Here is a 20,885-nt window from a genome sequence, read left to right on the forward strand (position 1 = left end):
TCGACAATCAGGCACAAAGTCAGGGGTTTTGGTATTTTTCGATTTTTTTCTACACAATTTTTCGGAGCCGTTTTATGATAAAAGTTTCAAATTTCTCTGTGTAGATCGAATGTTTCGATAAATCGAAGTGGCTTCTCTGACAGCGAATTCTCGCGGCGGGCGAGCAACTATGTGGGATTACCGTCAAGAAATTGTGTTGATAATACCACCTGGGTATATATTTATCTTTCTCAGCATTATTGTAAATATTTCCACGTTAAGAGGCCACTCCAGTGTTTCAGGGGCACTACGCAACCCGCGTTAACATCATAAGATTCAATGCTATTTTCATTTTGCTTATAACTAATTAACTAATATAGATTTCGAAATGATGCTTGCTTTATATGTAAGACAACGATGCTCTTATCAAAGCCCCTTTATTCAAAAACGTGCATAAATTATGGTTTTATACTAATCTTTACTAATATGCATAAGTGTATTGTCTAGGTTTGAACCATAATTTTTTGCACGTTTTTTGAAGAAAGGGGCTTTGATAAGAGCATCGTTGTCTTACATATCAAGCAAGCATCATTTCGAAATCTATATTAGTTAATAAGTTATAAGTAAAAGGAAAATAGCATTGAATCTTATGAGGTTAACGCGGGTTGCGTAGTGCCCCTGAAACACTGGAGTGGCCTCTTAAGTTTCGTGTCCGAGTTTCGTATTACAAGTGTATTTGCAACATGAGAACTCCCGAATTTGCTCGTTACAGAGGTTAAAATGTTACGCATCACTGGCTAAGAATACTGGAAGACTCACATAAATTAATTTTCTTAATTTTAGCCTATTAAACTAGTTTGGAACCAATCTATTCAATAGGCTTTCAGTTCACGGCCACAGTCACTAAAAAAATTTCCTTGCTTCTGGGAAAAGGCCACAACGGGGGAATGATGATGTGCCTGACGTTTCGGGCGTGCCTTGTTGCAACCATCTTCAACTGAAGCCTGGAGTTCCGGGTACTGTCCTGGAGATCAACGTGAGACGAGAAAAGTTGAAAGGCAAATCAATCACGGGTTAGTAGTATAACTGACGGGCTCCTGGGACAGGAGTTGGAGTGTGGTGCTTTCTGCAGGTCCGCCATCTTGGATTGTGACGTCACCGTTGCAATTTTTCATTTCGATTTTGACCTTCGTAATAAATTTGAGAATTTTGACATGCCAAGAAAAATTAATTAATATTTTCTGAAAGAAATTCAAACCATATTTTTAAGTAGCTATTGGCATTGCAGTTAAAACTAAAAAGTTTCAGTTCTGCAATAAATTAAATTCTCCTTACATTGTATAACCCAAAAATGTTAAAAATGTAACTTTGGCAGTTAATTATGCAAAATGTATGCGCTGTATATATATTTCATTTCGTGAAAGTTAAACAATTGGAAAAGTCTAAAAGTTTACCAGTGATAAATATAAATATAAAATCATGACCTGAAATGGGAGGCACCCCATTAACATCAATCATTTTTGAACCCTAAGATAAATAATGTTAACCATCCGATGCGAGCAGTGAATAATGGAACGTGAGACCTTCGCCAATAACAAAAATGAGGAATACAGATGAGGTTCAGGAAAATTAATTTCAATATAAATTTGGTTTGTTCAACGAGACCCGTAAATTGCAATGACCATTGTGCGTCGGAACAGGCGTATTACATAATTTGTCACCTGCGCGCGGGTTTGAATTTCACGAATCCGTCACGTGACATTTCGTGTTTTTTTTAGAACTCCTGATCCTGTATAGGCACCTCACTGATTAAACTTTACAAACAGCTGTTATTTTTGGATATACAAATTAATTTTTGATAAAAATCAAACCTCTTTTCCGCAATTTTTGCGAAAAATATTATCACACAACAAATTTGTTTTATCACGTTAGTAGTACAACTCCTAAATTACTATAAAATACGCATTACATAGTAATTGTAGGTATTAAAAAAAATAATGATGTTCTTAATTTTTAGGTTATATTGCTACAAAGACTCCGTTTTCTTTGATATTCAAACTATGTATCTATATGAGAATATTAATATATTTTATACTCACTTTTTACTGCATACACACATTCGATTCACATATGCACAGCACTGATGTACAGGGACTGAAGACGCGTATTAATAAGATATGTATTGGTATATGTCCGTGTGCATTACTTATCGACCTGTGTTATGTGTACACAGCTGACGTCACGTGACTATGTCGATGACGACTTACATGAATTTACTCCCTATCCAAACCTTCCTATATAGAAGTTTTCACTTCAATAAAAACATTTATTTACGAAGGCAATGTGAATTTGAGTACTGTACTTCTTTAAGTTTCAAGTAGAAAACTGTAAACATTTTAAAAGCCAGTAAGCTGTTAGCTTGTCCTTTATTTGTTAATAGTTTATAAAATTATTTTAAAAACTAGTTACATTTACATTAAACTTGAATAATAAAAGACCACCTTCAGTCGAGTCGGATTATTTAACATCTTCAGTTGTCAGTCCAGTCGCCAAGTTCTATATAAGGCCGCAGACACAGAGGTTGGACTTAGTTCATGAGTCGACACTCAACTGGGTGCAACATGAAAGGCGTTTGTGTTTTGTTTCTGGCGCTCTGCCTTCACCGGACCAGCGGAGCTGTTTACATGGAAATCGTGAACGAAAATCCTGGTATGAGATGTTTTTTTATTATTTTATCATCGCTGTTTTTTCAGGTCATTAGTCTGGTTCGAGGCGTGCATTTGACAGATTCCTATCCTGCTCTAAACTTTTCATCTACCCATAACGTACACGACTGACATTTACATAATTTTAATTATTTCACTATGCATACACACAGTAAAGTGTAAACAAACTATTAAAAAAAATGTTCATTTAAAGTTTTAACGTTTTTATACTTCTACCCGATTTGGGTCAAATTACCGCAGGTTATGAAGGAATTGTGTCATAAAATTAAAAAAAAATAATAAAGCCTTTGATATTGAGTAGCAATTAAATAAATGTACAGGTTCACAAAGTTGTATTAGAACAGTTAATAAAAAATGGGTGCGTGTACATAAATACGCGCGTGAAAAGTTATACTTCTTTGGCATCATTAAAAAATAGTTTTTAATTGCATGCAAAAATAGTGCGTGGAGTCCCTCCGCGCGGAAGAAGTGAAACTTCGTAATGTGGAAATGAAAATAGGAAGGGGTAGAAATTGATTTTTAGTGAAACCATATTGTATCAAATCAAACTAAAAAAATAAAGGAAATAAATTTGTAACGATTCATAAATTGATTTTCAGAGAGAGAGAGAGAGAGAGAGAGAGAGAGAGAGAGAGAGAGAGACTTATCGAATGTCTATAAAACTAACTTTTTTATGAGAGCAGATTTTCATGAAATAAATCATGAAATCATTCAACGATAAAAGCTGTTTATTTAAGTAAGCGGACGGGTTCGCTCCAAGGAGAAAATTGACGCGGCGAGACCTCGTGGACATAGAGAAATGACACACACTCACTATTTAAGTGTCTATGAAACATGATTTTTTTCTGCAATTTAAATTGTAATATACAAAAATTGTATTGAAAATTGAAACAAATATGGCGACACTACAAACTGTCAGGATCTTAATTTTTTTCTTACTCTCTACTTAGTTCCTTACAATAGCATTCACTCTCTCTCTCTCTCTTTCTATTCCCCCTCCCCAGGAGCGTTAAACGTTTAACGCAACCTTGTTGGAAATCGCATTAGAAGTATACCTTCAAAAATTATTTTTTACAGACGTTAAAAATTTTATTCTTTACAATATGAAATGAGCTCACTGAAGAATTAGGGAGACGTCAGGGTTATGTCAGGTGAACGCGGAGGCCAGCGAAAAAGAGATCTGTCTTCTCGAACTGCCTGTACCATCTGCGGATGTTTTTTTGCCACACGGAGTGATCGCAAATTAAACTTTAACGAAACGCACGTTGAACTGAAATGACAGGTTCGCTCTTAGCAAATTGCAGAACACAAAACGCTTTACGCTCAGGAGTAGTTATTTTAGCGTAGGTGGCGCTGCAAGCGAGAAAACAACAAATCAGTACTCGCTCATGTGCTTATCTTAAACTGTTTGAGTTACTCTTTAATTGTGACCTTGAACCAACACTCTACAACTTTTACAGTCGATACTATAAAAACATTATTCCTAGGACATTCTTTTACGGAGATATTTTACAGTGGATTATATCTTACAGGCAAATAAACTCGTGAAATTTCACAGTCACTATCATTTTGCAAACAAATAGTTCAGCTGTGAGTGTTTTATACAGATCGGAAAATTCACAGTACCCGATATAAGTTGCACAATCTCCAACTCGGCGAAATGTGAGTAAATGTCTTGGCCTCTTTCCACGCGTTATCAGAGGTCAAAGTTGTCGACCTCTTGGAGATCAGAGAAACACTTCGCAATATGTGTCCGAGGAGTTGAGCTCAGAATGACCTAATTAAAATACAACGATTAAAGTAAAAGTCATATTCAATGCAGTATTCTTTCATGAATTAGTCTGTGAAGTTGACTTTCCTTGATTCTTCCTAGCCTACATCCCGTTATATAATAAAACATCGCCGTTTTAATATTAAAAAAAATAATGGAAAATACCACAAAAAATTATAATTGATTAACTGCTTTAGTAATAATTAATTATAGTTAACATCACCTTAATTATCTGTAATGGAGTTTTCTGCGAAAAAAAAAAGTTTATAAATCGTATATTTTTGTCGCTATAGGAATTGGCCATATTCCTTCTATCAGAAACTATTTCAGTGATTCAGGGAAGCCACGAGAAAACAGGATAAACAGGGGAAGCTTTTGAAAACCAGGGGAACTCAGGGAAAGCCAGGGTCAAGCAAGGGAAACCAGAGAAAACCATGGTAAACAAGGGGAAGCTTTGGAAAACCAGGGGAACTCAGGGAAAGCCAGGGTCAAGCAAGGGAAACCAGAGAAAACCATGGTAAACAAGGGGAAGCTTTGGAAAACAGCGGGAACCCAGGGAAAGCCAGGGTCAAACAAGGGAAACCAGGGGAAACCATGGTAAACAAGGGGAAGCTTTGGAAAACAGCGGGAACCCAGGGAAAGCCAGGGTAAAACAAGGGAAACCAGGGGAAACCATGGTAAACAAGGGGAAGCTTTGGAAAACAGCGGGAACCCAGGGAAAGCCAGGGTCAAACAAGGGAAACCAGGGGAAACCATGGGAAACCATGGTAAACAAGGGGAAGCTTTGGAAAACCAGCAGGAACCCAGGGAAAGCCAGGGTCAAACAAGGGAAACCAGGGGAAACCATGGTAAACAAGGGGAAGCTTTGGAAAACCAGCGGGAAACCAGGGAAGGCCAGGATCAAACAAGGGAAACCAGGGAAACCATGGTAAACAAGGGGAAGCTTTGGAAAACCAGCAGGAACCCAGGGAAAGCCAGGGTCAAACAAGGGAAACCAGGGGAAACCATGGTAAACAAGGGGAAGCTTTGGAAAACCAGCGGGAACCCAGGGAACGCCAGGGTCAAACAAAGGAAACCAGGGGAAACCATGATAAACAAGGGGAAGCTTTGGAAAACCAGGGGAACTCAGGGTCAAACAAGGGAAGCCAGGGAAATCCGCGTAAAACCAAAGTGGCCTGATCCTCTGAAACTCGAGAACAACGTCTGACCAACGCATCATCATGTTCCACGTTTCCCAACATGCAAAAAAAATCGGTATTCGACCCATCATGGAGTCTCAAGCCTTGGTGAGTGGCGGATCGTCTGACCACTCACTCCCGTCCCACCGAGGTGAGAATGGACTCCACTCTAACAAGAAGAGGGCGCGAAATCGGATCGTCGATTTTGACCTCCCTGTGCAAGAGTAAAGTACTTCCCAATAGCAATACATGTATACCCTATCAAGGAGAAAACCCAACTCTCAATTTCGTTCTCGAGATATAGTCGATCGAAAAAACATTCCCCATAACTAGGGGCAGGCACTAGAGACCGGAAAAATTCGCAAATTCATGTCACGATAGGCTAAAATACAAATATTTATACCTCAGTTCTGCCTCTGCTATTGGCTCACAACTCACCTGGATGACTCTGGGCCAATGAGAAACGCCCGACCAAAGCTTTATCGAATCACAGGCTGCTACGTTGGGACGTCTCACAAGACAGCAGCCAATGAGTGGGTGGCATTTGACCGAGTGTACGTAGAACTATGGAGTTCATCCTAGAGGTCATTGAACCCGCGAATTTTTCCTGTCCCTAGCAGGCACTTTTCGCGAATAAATCTAAACGCCTATTAGACTGCAACAAGGCATATCCACGCCAGCGGTTTCTTCCTTGATTGGCGGCCGTCTGCGAGTGAAGTCGTTGCCTTATTTGACCGAGCCACTCATGACGTCTTTGCTTCCGCGCTGAATATCAGTGATCGGTGTTCTAGCAATAGACATTTACCTCAAAGAAACTCACCCAATCACGAAACACAGACGATACTACAGTGTTTTAACCTTCAGATCGACTTGGAAATGTTTCGCGAAATATGCATGCCCTTACCCATAACGTATTTCTCAGAACCGGCAAGACAGCGGAGACCAGTGGTTGGTGTAGAAGACTTGTTGCAAGACAACTCGCTGTCCCGATCCATGACATTAACGCGGAAGAAACAAGCTTGCCTGATTATTCAGTGTTTCCCACTGTAAAACGCAGAGCTATAGTCCGGCTCACAATGCACTTGTTTGACTTTATAACTTACACATCCGAACACCTTATTTAGAAACGTGAATTTGTAGACAAACTTCGTAGTGCCCGATGGACTGAGATCAAAAAACTAAAACTCTTGAACCAAGGTTCCGGCCTTACGTCTTTTTTCTTTTGATCCGTAAAAACAACCATGCAATCTTGGGGATCTTGGGCATGCGCTACTTGAGCCTCTTCCCAAAAAAAAATGGTAGTCGGCTTACAGATAAATTTTTATACATTCCAAATCAAGTAATACTAAGACAAAGATGTCAAGGGATTACTCCCCGCAGGGACCAGGAAGGTATTAGAACCTATGCCATGACCAGACTAGGACAACCCAGCATAGTTGTCACCTTAGCCCCTTGCCTCACTCAGCTAACCAGACAGTAGGCTGTGTGACTTTGTCAGCACTGCTGGCGCCTACCCCGATCTCCCACGTGCCGTGCTAGTGACATCTAACGGGCGGGCCGGGAACTACTTGAAGGGAACGAGAGTGTTTGGCCCGCAGGCAGCCCGGGCCGGTGCCGCGACCCCATGGACAACTCCCTGCACGCCGCGGGCAGCAGCTGGCTCCGAGAGGGAGTGTGCGAGCAGCTGCTGTGTCTGCGCGGCGACTCCCGGGGCAAGATGATGGTGCAGCACCAGGGGTGAGCCTGCCGCGCGTCTCGTCCTCCGGGTACTGACCGTCGTACAGCGTTCCAACCACGACAGAGTTGATAGCGTAGGGTCACAATACCATGACTTTAAAGCTGGGGTCACAATGCCACGACGAACATGACCTGACAAACCCGACGAACCAACGTACAGGAGCCCTAGTATGTCAGATTTGATAGCGTAGGGTCACAATGCCGCGACTAACAGGACTTGTAAACCCGACGAACCGTCGTACAGCATTCCAGAACGACATATTTGATAGCGTAGAGTCACAATACCAGTCACGACAACATTAAAGCTGTATGCAGGCATTAATTAGAGGCCAATATAAATTTTGTAATGTCAAGGAGCTGGGTATCATGAACGTGGCAACAGTGGTCGCTATCCACTCTGAAGTGCAGTCTGAGCATGAGACAGTCCATATCGGCGCGCAGCTAACAAGGAGCTCCATAGCTCCAGGTCTCCTGACGACCCTCCCTTCCCCTCCACTTGCTCGGACGAGTGTCTGCAGTTTCCGGTCGACTGGACCACCTCCTTCGGGAACTTCTCCGTCGGGGCCCCCTGGGTCCTCCTGACCTTCCCGCCTCGTCTGACCTCGGCGGTCCTTCAGCTCTGGAGCCAGCCGGGGACGAGGGGTGTTCAGACACACTCACCCCATGCGCCAAGGCACTAGGCCTGAACAGGCACTAGACCCCGAAGGCAATAGACAGAAAGTCATTTGACCGGAATCTCTGAGGAACGAATTTCGGTTCAGTGCCTTTCGGTCAACTGCCTGTTGCCAGGGTAAAGACATATTCCCGTCGAGACAAATTTCCAAGTTTTCAGCCTAGTGTATTTCGGTCTAGTGCCTGTTCAGATCTACTGCCTGTTTAGTTCTAGTGCCTTTCGGTCTAGTGTCTGTTCAGTTATAGTGTCTTTTCGTCTAGTGCCTTTGGGTAAGCAGTATGTTGTCAGAGTTAAATAAATATTCCTAGCGGGATAAACTGTCAAGTTTTCGGCCTAACTCCTTTCAGTCTAGTGCTTTTTGGCCTAGTGCCCTTTTTGCCTAGTGCCTTTCGGTGTGATTCCTTTTCGGTCAAAAGTCTGTAGCCAGAGTAGTTTAAGATGTAGTTTAAGACATAGTCCCAGCGAATAAAATTTTCAAGTTTTCGGCTAAGTGCCTTTTGTTAAACTGCATGTTTTCAGAGTTAAAGATATATTCCCAGTGACGTAAATATTCAGGTTTTCGGTCTAGTGATTTTCGGGCTACTGCCGTGTCCCCGGCGATGCATGGACGCGATTTTTCTCAACAGGCAAGCGTGGAATAATCAATTCTCAACTTCCATCTCGTGGCTCCCTTAATAGAAAAAAAAGTTGCCATGTTATTTTAAGACATTAAAGGGTATAAACAATTTCAGGTTTATATTGTATGGCACAGAGAAAACCTAAAAAATGGACAAATAAAAATGAATAAACAAACCTACAGAAAACAAGCCCAAATCAGCCTATATGAAACAGCACAGACGGCACATATGATTCCGTGAAAGGGATCAGAACAATATATCACAGCACAAACGATCAGAGTAGACCTCCGGAGACAAAACAGTTGCGTTTGTACTAACGTCGTTGTATTTTTTTTTCTCTCTGTGTTGATCAAGTTGTTATTGGTCATAATTTTCTGTTCTTGTTGCGACTGTCTCATCGTTGTCAGCACCCACTGTTCGTCTGTGCTGTGTTTTTTATGACTAAATCATTGTACTGAATTCCCTTTACTTCTATGCTTTTAAAATTTGACATCTGCTTATTTTGGCTTTTTTTTTGTTGTGTTTTGTGTATTCATTTCTCTTTGTCCTTGTTTCAGGGTTCCTCTATGACATAGAGTGTAGGCGAATCCAAGCGGCGGATGCAGAAACTACGTGTGATTAGCGTCCATAAAACACATAGTGTATAGTATCTATCAAGATCGGCATTACTTTAAAGAATTCTACGTTAAATTTCGTGTCCGAGTTTTCGTATTGCAAGCGTATTTGCACCACGAGTATACACGAATTTACTTGTTACAAAGGTTAGATTTTCCACATCACTGGCGAGTGAGTACCTGTTGTAAGCAAACGTTCACGTATTTGCGCACACCAGCTGGTATCGACAGTTCTGTCAGCGAATCGCAGTTCGATATTGCACCAGCGCGAAGAATAAGGTTGGATCGGTATGCATCACAACTGCAAGTCCATGGGTTGCCCCTCCACGAATCACGACTTGCATTTGCCGAGTCCTAGCTGTCCCCTTTTTTACAAAGCGCGTGACGTGTGGAAGACGAACGTAGTAGAAATGATGCTTCTTTCCCGAATTCATGGATTTCCTCTACGGAAAGCGTTCAACATTTTAGCTCTCCCAGAAAACTTCGCTAAAATATACGTACACTGTTAGAAATTACAGTAAACATTACAGGCTTTTCCACAAATAAATCGAATCAAATAAGCGAAGAGTTATTCATAATCTCGTTGAAACTATACCCCGTATTTCGACTTCCTAGTTGAATTTTTCGTTTTAAACAAAGTAAACACACACGTAGACAAAATAAGAGTAGACCTAATCAGTTTTTGAAAGTTCCGTTAATATACCAAAAGTATTATTTCGAAATCCTTTTTAAATGTAAGTAAACTCAGTGTCCGTGAATCTACGAAGATAGCCGTAATTTACGAAGATTCCTGGATAATTTGTAACCAGCGCTCTTTGTAAATTGAAGGTGAAAATTGTTAACAGTGTAGTGAGCTTAAATTTTAAAACAAATAAAGAATCTCATTAGGACGCCATGAATTAAAAACTTGGTTTAACTTGAAAATACTAATCAGGGTGAAAATAATTTATGCCAAAAAATTTTTTCCGCTCAGATCGTAGTTCAGTATACGAAGAACGCTATATTCGAATTATCCAGGCATCTTCGTAAATTTACAGCTATGTTCGTAAATGTACGGACACTTAATTCACTTATTTTTAAAATCAATCTAAAAGAATATTATCGGTATATTAACAAAACATAAAAAAAAAAAAACATTCGTAGCCTACAGACTGTGAGGACACTCATCTCTTGTCCACGTGTGTTTTTACCTTTGTTTGGACTGGAAAATACAACTCGCAAGTCTAACTACGGCGTAGTTTTCACAAAGATTCAGTTATTTGAAATTAAAAAATAACTCTTTTTTTTTTTAAGTTTAATTCTTTGTTAAGAATTCGTATAATTACTGTAAATTCTTACTGCAATTTATAACATTGTAGCCGTTGTTTTAGGCCAAACGCGTTCTCGATGATAAAATGAACAAATAAATAAATTAAAAATTAATGTCCAAGAGGGCATGAAGAATTAGAAGTGTTAGGACTAAGCCACGGACTTCGAGATACAAGGCGATACCAAACTGAACTCGAATCTCATCTTCTTGGTACCGCATTCATGTGAGACGCAAAAAGCTCGTAAAATTTTTAACCCCGTAAAAATAAAACACGGCCCTGTTTATACATTATTTTCTCTCTCTTTGTTATATAACATACTATATATAGGCCTATATTAACCTTTTGATGTATAGTATAATTAATTAAAAATTACTCCGTCACTATCTAAGAGTAGATAATATTTTTATTTTGCCAAATACCAAAGTGTTTTTACGATAACAAAGCAAAGGACTGTCGAAAAAAAATAAATATTCGTTGCAGAGGTCAAAATGAGTAATCATATTTTTTTCCCATGATTCGGTCCCTTTGATCTCCAAGATCAATAAGCTGCGAGGTTGAGGACCAAAGGGCAGCGCAGCCTTTGAAAGGGCGGCTAATGAAATTCCAATCTCGAGACCACTGCGTTGATTTGCGAGCGGAAATATTCGCACGATCTGAAATTTTGAAATTCGTGTCGTCGGGTACTTAATACTTACGAATAAACAAATATTTCGAAACTCAAACAGTTACGTACTCTGAAATTAATTTTTTTTTGGGCGGAAGGAAAGGTTTCTGTTTCTGTTTTTCGAAACTGTGTCCACAAATATATATGTATTTTTTTAGAAAATAATGTGTATTTCTAAACTGTATTCCAACATCTTAAAATGACTAAACATTAATAATACTTTTAATTAGTCTACATGAAACACTGCAAAAAATAAAAAAATAAAAATTTATTACAAATACAGTTTTCTTTGAAGTAGTTTGGCTTCTGGATTGTAGCCGTGTCCTTGGCGAATAATTCATAGACGTTTCTGTCGACATTGCAGTCACCATCATCAGGGCTCAGTAGGTAACTGCTCCCCGGTGATGGTGACTGCAATGTCGACAGAAAAGTCGATGAATTATTCGCCAAGGACACGGCTACAACCCAGAAGCCAAGCTACTTCAGATAATGGCCGTGAAAGCCTGCGAACATTATACAGTTTTGGTAGGAAATGTAAATATGTAAGTTTATCTTATTCTTCAAGTGCTATCCCCTCTAAGAAGGTTGAAAACCATAATGGATAGCCGGGGTAGAACCCAACTATGATGATTTTTCCTGGGGATATCAGCGACCATATTTAATGCATTGGTTTCCTGTTGCCTTGTGCATCCTATGCCGTTTACCATCAAGTAGTTAATCCGCCTTTCGGGCATATTTCTTCTTCCCAAGGGCAAATGTCTGGCCTGTGCCTCTACCCACACGTCGGTCCTACAAGAGGCCGTTGGCAGTCGGTGAACAGAAAATATGTTTCTGTGCTCTCATAATACATACGTAGAGACCGGAAAAATTCGCGAATTCATTTCGCGATAGGCTAAAATGAAAATCGTTATACCTCAGTGCTGCCTCTGCTATTTTGGTTCACAACTCACCTGGATGACTCTGGGCCAGTGAGAAACCCTCAACCAAAGAAGTGACGAATCTCGGGCAATACCAGTTGAGACGAGTCACAAGTCAGCAGCCAACGAACTGGCGTTATTTGCCCGAGTGTACAGAGGACTGTGTAGACTATCCTGGATGTCATCGAAGCAGCGAATTTTTCAAGTCTCTACTCATATACATGGTTATTTTTGCGTACTTGAGAAGCGCTTTTCCGAGATAATACTGAGTGAACATTATTTGAGAGTCACATTATTGAATATTCGATTATTTTTTTCATGATTTAGGAAACAGGCATCAATGAAACGTCAATTTAACTCTGAAATTGTGCGTCAAATTTTCGTAAGAAATACTCAGTATTATCTCGGAAAAGCGTATTTCATGTACGCATAAATAACAATGGCTATGAGTAGGGACCTGAAAAATTAGCGGTTTCGATAACCTCCAGGATAGTCTACACAGTATTCTGTACACTCGGGGCAAATAACGGCCAGTTCGTTGGCTGCTGACTTGTGAGTCGTCTCAAATGGTTTGGCACGAGATTCGTTACTTCTTTGGTTGAGGGTTTCTCATTGGCCCAGAGTCGCCCAGACGAACAGTGAGCCAATAGCAAGAACAGCTCAAAGGTATGTGTGTATGAATTTTAGACTGTCGCGAGACGAATCTGCGATCTAGCTACAACCCAGAAGCCAAGCTGATTTGACTGCGTGGTTGAGTCTCCGGTGCTGTCCACAGCTGCGGCACGGTGAGGGCAGAGCCGCCCTGCGAGGTGATCCCTGTGGATCTCAGCAGGCCCTACCCGCTCTGCTGCCCCAGCGCCGAGTGCCCCCGGGACATGGAGGACGAACACCAGGCCATCCTGAAGTAGCGCCCGCCCTGCCTGGCCACGCCCCTCTCACCACTGGTTGGCTGGTGGCGCCCCGCCAATCATCCGCTCGCGGACCGTGGTTGGAGGACGGTGTCTGCCAATCACCCGCCATCAGTTACCGACTGCACGGGGAGGGGGGAGTGGAACCTCCTTCCAGGCAACCGCAGGACCGCTGGTTGGCAGGTAGCGCACCGCCAATCATCCGCTCGCGCATCGTGATTGGAGGACGGTGTCTGCCAGTCATCCGCCATCAGTTACTGACAGCAAGGGGAGGGGGGAGTGTAACCTCCTTCCAGGCAACCGCAAAACCGCTGGTTGGCAGGTAGCGCCCCGCCAATCATCCGCTCGCGCATCGTGATTGGAGGACGGTGTCTGCCAGTCATCCGCCATAAGTTACTGACAGCAAGGGGAGGGGGGAGTGGAACCTCCTTCCAGGCAACCGCAGGACCGCTGGTTGGCTGGTGGCGCCCCGCCAATCATCCGCTCGCGCATCGTGATTGGAGGACGGTGTCTGCCAGTCATCCGCCATAAGTTACTGACAGCAAGGGGAGGGGGGAGTGGAACCTCCTTCCAGGCAACCGCAGGACCGCTGGTTGGCAGGTAGCGCACCGCCAATCATCCGCTCGCGCATCGTGATTGGAGGATGGTGTCTGCCAGTCATCCGTCATCAGTTACTGACTGCAAGGGGAGGGGGGAGTGGAACCTCCTTCCAGGCAACCGCAAAACCGCTGGGTGGCAGGTAGCGCCCCGCCAATCATCCGCTCGCGCATCGTGATTGGAGTACGGTTTCTGCCAGTCATCCGCCGTTAGTTACGGGACTGTCGGAGGGGAAACAAACACCCCACTCCCCGCACTCCCCTCTAGGCCAGTCAACTGCAGGGCCGGTTGTGATTGGTCTGACGCTCCTTGCCAATCAGCCCGTGGCTTGCGTCTGATTCGCGGACAGCGTTCGCCAATCACCCACCGACAGTTACGAGGCTGTGGGAGGGGAAACAACCTTCCCCGCCCCCCCGGGTCAGTCAACTGCAGGGCCGGTTGTGACTGGCCTGACGCTCCCTGCCAATCAGCCCGTGGCTTGCGTGTGATTCGCGGACAGCGTTCGCCAATCATCCGCTCGCGGGACATGGACACGGCCTGCCGATCAGCCACTGACCGCTGATGACTTGGTTGGAGACGGTCTCTCCGACCAGTCAGTGACACAGACTATACACAGCCCATCTACACGGAAAGTCAAAAACAGTGTTGACCGAATTTTCGTACTATATATAAAAAAATATTATGAAAACAGTGGCTTTAGACATTTTCACCAATTTGCTTCTTCCAAAAAGGCATACTAGTAACTAAACGACGAAGTGTAAACTACAATGTGGACGTGAAGAAGGAAGACCACCCAGTGGACGATGTCGGGAACAGACGCTCGCCTGTCAATCAGCTGACGTGCGGGGATCAACAGACAGCACCTCCCAACGATAAGACCCTGGCGGCAACTTGCTTCCTCGCCGCTCACAATACACCAAACTCCTCCAGCAAAAAGTTCAACCCACAGAGACCAACATTCGAGTGAAATGTTTGCTCGTGTACCAACATAAAACTGCAGAAAACATAACCAAGTTCTGTACGTTGGCATGGATATTATAATTAAACTTCAAATAGTTGTTAATAAACACGAACGAAAAAAGCAATTCCTTCACTATAACTTCTTTATAAATGGCATATAAATATTACACGAGGAAATAAAAGCACGCAACATTATTTATCTTGTGTTTTATTGTTTTATGTTAACTAGATAGAAATATCATAATTAAAGTTTTAACATAAAAGTTTCAGTAACTGAAACGTAAAGTGTCAACCATTATGCACTTGAATTCTTTAAGACAAAAATAATTAAATCTAATATGCTACATAAATTAAATAACATTTAAACCTGTGTCATAGAAAAACATTAAAATATAAAATTAAATTTTTTCTATAGGTACCAAATCTTGTAATACCTAGTTGATAACATTCAATACATATAAGAATACCATAAAACTGAACGGACTCCACATATAATTTAAAAAAAAATATATATATATATATACTCTTGAATCTCTGAAATCATTAACTTTTTAGGTTTCTGTTTTTATACATGTTTAAGAAAACTAAAGACTATAATTTTAGGACTGTATATATAAACTCTTTTATAGTTTCACAATACTATTTAATTTGTTAGTTAAACAAAATTTTATTTCTTCACACATATGGTAGTTTAATTTTTTTTGGTTGTCATATTTATATTGAAAGTTATGCTTGAGTACGATTGACTTTCAGGGCCAAAATCTTGCAGATAACAAAACCACTAAAGACTAGCGAGTTGATAAAAATAAAAAAAAGGTAAGGGATCATCTCTATTGAAATCTTGAAAGTCCCGAGTTCATGAAACTTTCTCCTGAATGTTATGAATAAAAAAATTCGTAACTATAAATTCGTTTGTTGACGTGATAACGTCTTATAAATCGATGAACGCCTTGATGCACGCACGAAAAAATTGTCACGTTCCGCCTGAGCCGAGCGTGCAAGAACCTGCCAACCACCGTGCGAGAAAAATCTTCTATAATATCAAACAGGTTAAGGTTGGCTTTTTAACTAATTGTTCTTAATTGGATTTAAACAATTTATTTAAATTAAATTTATTCATAAACTGTAAAAAAAAAAACATTTGAAAATTTAAAAAGTATGAAAATTTTTCATCAATGTTTTCTTATGACGTTATCACGTAAAAATATCGTCCGTAAACCGACTTTACAGACAATGCTTTTTTTTTTTTTTTTACTGGTGTGAGTTACAGGGAAAGTGGGAAAAGTCAGACGGTTTTTGATCTGGTTATTAAACTCTCTCTCTGTGTCCCTACCTCTCTGTTCCGCACCCAACAGATAATCACATCACAGCACCTGTTGCAGCCGGCCCGATCCCTTTGAAGTCCCGTGAAGGTTCAGGCCTCCACTGAGCCCCACTCAGGTGATGCTGCCGACACCTGCCGCTGTATCCCGACTCGAGTAATTACCGGGGAGCCTACGATTCACTCGTCCTTCTGGACATACCCGAATACTCACGTTGGCAAGCCTTCTTTCAACAGACGAGAGAGCCAAACGCCCGATAGTGCATCTTCATTTTTTTTTATTTATTGTAAATAAATATACAACTCATGATAACTAATGGTCAATTAGGTTAGGTTAGCTACATTATAAATACTTTTAAACATTTTGGACTGTTGATTTGGTTAGGATAGCTACATTAAAGATACTGTGAAATCATGTAAACGGTTTCCTAGCGCTGGATAGCTACATATTAAAAAGTTATTTGCTAAGCAACCATAAAATGATTTTACAGTATTTTTAATGTAGCTATACTTACCTGATATAACCAACCATCCACAATGTTTTAAAGTATTTATAGTTACTTCTTGCTGATTTTAAGAATGACATCTTATAAGTTAAACCCGCGCATTTGGAGAATAAAAGTCCGCGATTTTTTTCCCCCCCAAATAAATACATCTGTTGTGGTACGGAATAAAAAAGCGAGCATGAACTTCGGGAACATCGGATTTGGCTCTCTCGTCTGTGAAAAGAAGGCTTGCCAACGAGAGTATTCGGGTATGTCCATAAGGATGAGTGAATCGTAGGCTTCCCGTAATTAACAGCAACTCTGCCCGACTACCTGACGGCACAGCGGCGAAGCATCTCTGCACGGGAATAGCTAGAGACCGGAAAAATTCGCGATTACCTTTTCGAGACAGGCTGGAATCCAAACTCGTTTAGCTTAATGCTGCGTCAGTGATTGGACCGCAGTTTACCTGAAGGACTCTGAGCCAATGGCAAACACTCAACAAAAGAAGTATCGAATCGTAAAGAATCGCAGTAAAACAGGTGTCCCGAGTCGGTAGCCAATGACCAGGCGATAGTTGCCCGAGTACATAGAGAATCGTGGAGTCTATCCTAGTGGTCATTGAAACCGCGAATTTTTCCAGTCCCTAGGAATAGCCTACAACTTCTGTACTTTCACGAAACATCCCTTCGGAAACCAGTTGCCAAGAAATAGTTACCTAAATATGAGTTAATAATGAATACAAGATATAACAAAAAAAAAAGCCAAATAATATTTTTTTTAGATGTTTCTTCTGTTTGATCTTTTTTTTTCGGAATAAATTAAATTTACTGGATTCATTAAGAAATTACAGTAAGTTTAAATGCAGTTTGTTTTTAAATTATTTAATTTTTAATTTCAGTGTGATAAATGTTTAAATGAGTTAACACTACGGTTTTATTGAAATGTTTACAAGCTTTTGAAGTGTTAATATTAAAGTCTCTTCGCAATCTATTATAGAATCTTGCCTCCAGTGATAAAAAATATCTTTATTATAATCCATACAAATTGTTAATCAATCAGGTATTTTTCAAAGATTTCTTTTTTCCGGAAAGAAGGTTTGCGCTTTGTAGCTGGTTGCTACTGTTACTATATATATATATATATATATATACATATACACATACATACACACACACACCTATATATATATAGCCTGTAGCAGAATTTCTTCCTCCCGTCTTTCATCCCCAATGGGAAAAACAAATCGTTTGGCTTTCTAGCACACCACTTCTCTCACGAGTGATGCAATCTGAGAAGAAGGTTACATCCCCCCCCCCCCCCCATATCACGTCCCTGCGGAGCACGCTCCATATTCAGTGGCCGATGAGAGACGATATTCCTATTCCCCCCCCCCCCCACCAAAACTGCCTCTCCCTGGGGGAACATCGCATGCAAAGAATCTCCTTCGGTAAACTGATACAACGAGCAGAAAGATGACAACAGCACAGTTGTGTTGCAGTTTCACAATACAGCAGTTATCATCCCCGACACAGTGGTTCGTGCACAGAACGTTCTAAATCATACGCAAAAAATAAATTTTCTTGAACTTTTACAAAAGATTCCTTTGGAAAACAGTTGAAAAAAAATAGTTTGTAATACTACAAGTAGAGACCGGAAAAATTCGCGGATTCATTTCGCGACATGCTGAAATGCAAATAATTGTACCCTTGTGCAACTCCTGCTATTGGTTCACTGTTGACCTGGAGGACTGCGGGCCAACTATAGACCCTCAGTCGAAGCAGTATCGAATCACGAGTCTCCCAGTTGAGACGCCTCACAAGTCAGCAGCCAATGAACAGGTGACGTTTGCCCGAGTGTGCACAGGATCGTGGAGTCTATCCTGGAGGTCGTTGAATACGCGAACCTTTCCCGTCCCTAATTACAAGAAAAAGATACTGTAACTTTGTACAACATGATTATTTTTTGCATGCTCTAAATGAATTTTTCGAGATAATACTGAATATTTCTTGCGGAAAATGGTGCATATTTCTATATTTCAATTGATGTTTTATTCAAACATTTTTTTTGAAACCATGGAAAATATAATCAAATATTCAATAAATGTATTATGCTTATTAATGTGCGCAGTTAATACTGTAAATCTATTCAGGGAACGGTTCACAAATATATTTAACTTTTGGAGGTACTGGGACAACAAAAAGCATAAATGCCCGGACAAGAATACAAACACAGTTTTTCTGCGAGCACTATTTTGTAGTTCTATAGTCGTTTTCATGTAAATGTACAAAATTTATAAATATGAGTAATTTTTTATGACTATTTCTGTTCCATTTACCAAAAAAATATTTGCAGTGTATTTTTGTACATATGAGCCTAACAACCCGCATATACCCGTTAGTATGTTATCAGTCTATATGGCTTGTGGATACCGAAAATATGTTTCTGTAGGCAACATTTTCACCTGCCGGTCGAGCATGGTTCTCTTTTTCGCCCGTCATAGGGATGACGCGTCATCGGTATGACGCTTCGCTTCTAAAAGCGAGCATGGATCTTTTTTCGCCTTCTGTAAGACGCCTTAGCTACGACATGCCTGTCATAGGTAAGGCGGGATGGTTTGCCCGTCGTAAGGCCGTCATAGCCGTCATAACCCCGTCATAATGCCGACTACGTGCGTAACTTTCATTTAATACTGGGAAATAATTCTTTCAAATCAGTTAAATAATATATTTTCGTGAAACTTAAGGTTTTGTCTCAATTCTATTTACTCATAAATTACGTAGGCCTATGTGAGATATACGACGTATCTCAAAAAAGGTTATGTTTTTCTCTGAACAAACTTCGAAACAACTTGTTTCCGATAATAATCACGCCGCATAAATAAATAGTTTCCATGTTTCGTGTGAATGAGACACATTAATTATTTTTTTCTCGATATTTTTAACTGCAGAATACTCAGTTTAACAAAATATATCATACTAAAAAAACTGCCAATCTGCCTACTTTTGTCATATCACATAGTAAAAAAAATAAAGGTCAAGACAAAATAACGTAATATTTCAACAAGATAGAAGAAAACATCACATTAGTTAATTATTCTGTATAAAAGTTAAGTGTAAAACACCTATAAGCGTGTGGTTTATTAAACTTCTAAAAACAACTAATTTTACCTTCAGCTTCCTTATGTGTAATAAAAAAAATCACTTGTAAAAATAAAATACATGCATTGATAAGGTTGAAAATACGCAAGAATGCCGCTGATTAATACATAGTAGTCTGATGGTTATTTTAAACCTTCGTTTTATCGCATTTTAAACAGAAAGCATTTCCTCACATGATTTAGTGACTTTTAGGTTAGGCCTACTCCCCACCCTCGTTGGTGGCTAGGTTTGCTCCTGCTGTATCGCATATTGAAACGTATTTTATTCACCTAAGATTCGCTCAAGTACTGTCAGTATGATAAAATGGTAACAATGTAGGAATAATAGTGTCTCATGTAGAATTGAGGGGTTTCGTGTTTATAGTTAATACGAAAATCGTAATTTGTGAGAGGAGCGGCTTGTGTGAAAAGTAAATAATTCCGTTAAAGGGTATTTTTAGTTCCTCTACTCTTCTGGTTGTTATAAACTGCACACACAATACTGTCAACTACAATTTACTTAATAAATTATATTCAGGCATTTAATTAACAACACCGACTTCGTGTTATATTGTTTCAAGCTTGAAAGATGCTAAATAAATAATATTATCAGCGTATTCATCCAGTACATATGCTACGGTACAAAATAGTGTGAATAAAACTTGCAGTGTACTAGAAAATATGCTATAAACAAGTCTAAGGATGTAATTAAATATATAACAGTAGTATTTTTTTAACAGTCTTTAAGGGACGTATAGCACACCGAGTTGTTTCGGTACCTTCAAATCGGCAAATTAACTTGTTTGGTGACGAAAATTACCAAATAATGATTAAATCAGGTCTAGTATTGTAATGTTTCACGTCGAGTCACAAGAGTGTTTTTAAATTTTTTTTTTTTTCATCATAATGATCTTAAGTAGTAACAACTGACCATTGAAAACAAAATTAATAATAACGGGCAACACGTTTTATAAGATCTCTAAATAATATTGTCCTATTAAAAACTACAAACCTTCACAGTTTCTAATACACTCAACCTTTTTATATACTATTTAATAATCATAAACGACTTTGCTATGTAAAATTATTTTATTATATTCTGAGACTGAGACGTGACGGGTGTTTTACTGGGCAAAAAATAGTCTGTAAAACTTATATTTACGGAAAACCAACAGGCGTACAATGAAAAATGATATAAATATTGAATATAGTTGTGGAAAACATATAATTCGATAGACACATGCCTAAGTTTATGAATGTCCACAATCTTGTTTTCGTGTAGGTAGTTT

The 20,885-nt window shown here is 40.1% G+C and overlaps 2 protein-coding genes across 3 annotated transcripts in view; one reads left to right on the forward strand and one right to left on the reverse strand.

The window, feature by feature from the left end:
* LOC134540286 (uncharacterized) overlaps positions 1–20,885 on the reverse strand; it is a 354,516-nt gene that overhangs the window by 104,716 nt on the left and 228,915 nt on the right. The gene's annotated exons all lie outside the window — the stretch shown is intronic.
* LOC134540095 (U-scoloptoxin(16)-Er9a) lies at positions 2,573–14,846 on the forward strand. 2 transcript variants are annotated; one of them, XM_063382574.1, is made up of 4 exons: positions 2,573–2,688; positions 7,253–7,391; positions 12,962–13,138; positions 13,417–14,846. In XM_063382574.1, exons 1-3 carry the CDS (start codon positions 2,574–2,576, stop codon positions 13,092–13,094), a joined length of 387 nt encoding a protein of 128 aa, XP_063238644.1. In that variant the 5' UTR covers position 2,573; the 3' UTR covers positions 13,095–13,138; positions 13,417–14,846. The 2 variants fall into 2 exon arrangements, with proteins under 2 accessions (XP_063238644.1, XP_063238643.1); XM_063382573.1 differs by having other exon boundaries at positions 12,962–14,846.

This window comes from Bacillus rossius, chromosome 16 (genome assembly GCF_032445375.1).
Source record: "Bacillus rossius redtenbacheri isolate Brsri chromosome 16, Brsri_v3, whole genome shotgun sequence".
Taxonomy (NCBI): domain Eukaryota; kingdom Metazoa; phylum Arthropoda; class Insecta; order Phasmatodea; family Bacillidae; genus Bacillus; species Bacillus rossius.

Coding starts and splice junctions, on each gene's coding strand:
- LOC134540095 (XM_063382573.1), top strand. CDS start 2,574: ATGAGTCGACACTCAACTGGGTGCAACATGAAAGGCGTTTGTGTTTTG. Junction 2,689..7,252: donor AATCGTGAACGAAAATCCTG/GTATGAGATGTT, acceptor TTTGGCCCGCAG/GCAGCCCGGGCCGGTGCCGC. Junction 7,392..12,961: donor ATGATGGTGCAGCACCAGGG/GTGAGCCTGCCG, acceptor TGCTGTCCACAG/CTGCGGCACGGTGAGGGCAG.